The sequence below is a fragment of the Mesitornis unicolor genome, unplaced genomic scaffold (genome assembly GCF_000695765.1).
Source record: "Mesitornis unicolor isolate BGI_N332 unplaced genomic scaffold, ASM69576v1 scaffold5560, whole genome shotgun sequence".
Classification (NCBI taxonomy): Eukaryota; Metazoa; Chordata; class Aves; order Mesitornithiformes; family Mesitornithidae; genus Mesitornis; species Mesitornis unicolor.
Genome location: NW_010160137.1, coordinates 4,062 through 6,142, shown reverse-complemented (window position 1 = coordinate 6,142; position 2,081 = coordinate 4,062). Strand labels below are relative to the sequence as shown.

The following is a 2,081-nucleotide window of genomic DNA, read 5'->3' as shown; positions in this document are numbered from 1 at the left end:
AAAGAGCAGTGGCACAGGCACTGCCACCCATGTCCACAATGTTTGCCGGCCTCGATGACAGCTTTGCATCACCCTCCTGTCAGCAGCAATATGGGATGTGAGCCCATGCCTCCATGCTGCGTGGATGAGTGACCGCAGGATAAGACAGCCCCCCCACCCTGGCAGCAGCCCAGTGCAGGGCTGGGGAAGCAGGAGCAGGGATGAGCTTAGGGCACTGCATGGTACCCAGGCGCCAAACAGCCCGAGGTCCTGCCAGCAAGGCAAGGGCGCTGCCAAGGGTGTCTTCCCTCAGCCCTTCTCCAATGCCTGCGGCCCCAAGCAACGTTTCAAGCCCTTAACAAAACCCAGGAGGTTACAAGACCCTGGTGACGGTTTGGGTTGGCTGCCTGGCTTCCCACGCTTGCAGCAGGGCAGCTGTTCTCAGAGACACTCCATCCCTCCATCATTTGATGGAATTTCCCCAGAAAATCCCAAGTTTCTTCAACAGAAAACAGCGCATAGACAGGATTAGCACAGAAGCCCCATTTCCAAAGGGGCTCTCGCCTAAAACCCAACAGCTTTGAGATGAACAGAAAGCAGCAGAGCCAAAGTGAGCAATGGGCAAAAGCAGAGCAAGGCAGGGTGCCCCAGACCGCTCCCAAAAACACTCTGTACCCTCAGGCAGGTTTTATAGCACTCCTGGGATGTCAGAGAGCCCCACAGGACCGGTTCACCCCCTGTGCACCCATGGGGTAGCTGAGCACATGTGAACTCGTCACACTGCATGCTGGCAGAGGTGAGAGCATCAGAAGAAGTCAAACAGAAACCCAATTGCATGTAAAAACCATACGCAGTTGTCACAGATCTTGTCAAAAAAGACATTTTTCTTCTGTCTTTTTAATCTCCCTCCCCAGCCCTGTCTGCTGCCGAGCGCCAGCAGGCTGCAGCCGATGGGAAGAGCGAGAGGTGGGTGAAGCATCCTCAGAGCCAGCCCGCATCCCGTCGCCCCCCAAGCAAATTCCAGAGACCAGCCGCACTTTGTGCCTGCCTCCTGGATGTTCCCAGCCCACCAGCACAGCCTCGCGGCGCTGGGCAGTGCATGCCATGGAAACGCGCAGCCCACACGTTATATGTGCCATACAGAGATACGGGAGATCAGCCCTACTGCGGGGTGGGTAAGTCTGATTTTATCACCGGAAAACAAAACAATGCTTCAGCAGCACATCACAGGTTTTGTAATGCATTCTCCCAATCCAGACACAAGCCCTTGGGCTGTGGGGGTGATTTTATACCCCCTGCCCTGCCAGGGACCATGTCTGACACAGTCTCTCCCACAGGACCTCAGTAATTCAGGCTGATGCCTACAAGGGAAGAGGTTCCCATGGCCTTGGGTTTAATTCCACCACAGACGTGCAGGAGGGATCAGGGGCTGGGACTCTTAACCCTGCTCCCCAAAACAGGGAGCCTCCAGCGGCACGGGTCAACTCTGCGCCCATAAAAATCAGACTTACCCAGTTGTCCCAATACAGTTTCGTTGACTGATTTCCTTTTCTCTTTCTTCTCAGGACTACTTTTTCTACCATCTCTTCCTTTCCTTCTCGGGTCACTTTTCTTACCCTTTGTCTTCTTCCCAGTTTGTTCTGGCATTTTTTAGAAAAAAAGGAAAACTCCGTGTGAGATGAGGCAGCAGGGATGCTGCAGTGAGCAAGTTCCCCTGGGGCATACCCCTGTGGTGGAGACCTGGACCAGCCCTGCAAACAACTCCAAGCCAAAGGTAGAACAGTGGTCACTTTTTGGCTACCTGTAGGCTAATGTCTCTACATATTAAGAAAATCTGAATCCTGTATGTTATATAGAAAAAGAGGTTTGGGCCTTGGACATGAGGAGTGGTCATGGGAGCAGTCTCGCTGAAGGCAGGGGACTCTGGAGAATCTGCAGCCACCAACATGCCCTCCTGGGCCAGGGCTTTGGGGTGAAGACCTGGGGGGGCAGCAGTAGGGAATAACCCCAAACCCTGTTCAGACACCCTCCAGGTGACATGGGGACCCCCAGACCTGGTGGTGTGCCACCCATCACTGACACGAGCACCTCCTGGACGGTTC

The 2,081-nt window shown here is 54.3% G+C and overlaps 1 protein-coding gene across 1 annotated transcript in view; it reads right to left on the bottom strand.

The window, feature by feature from the left end:
- The window catches only part of LOC104544168 (protein Jade-2-like), a gene marked incomplete at its 5' end in the record, with an annotated part of 6,996 nt that overhangs the window by 1,209 nt on the left and 3,706 nt on the right, over positions 1-2,081 (bottom strand). Inside the window, one exon of the mRNA XM_010188954.1 lies at positions 1,491-1,619. Within this exon, the coding sequence (XP_010187256.1) occupies positions 1,491-1,619 (129 nt within the window). The remainder of the gene's footprint in view (positions 1-1,490; positions 1,620-2,081) is intronic.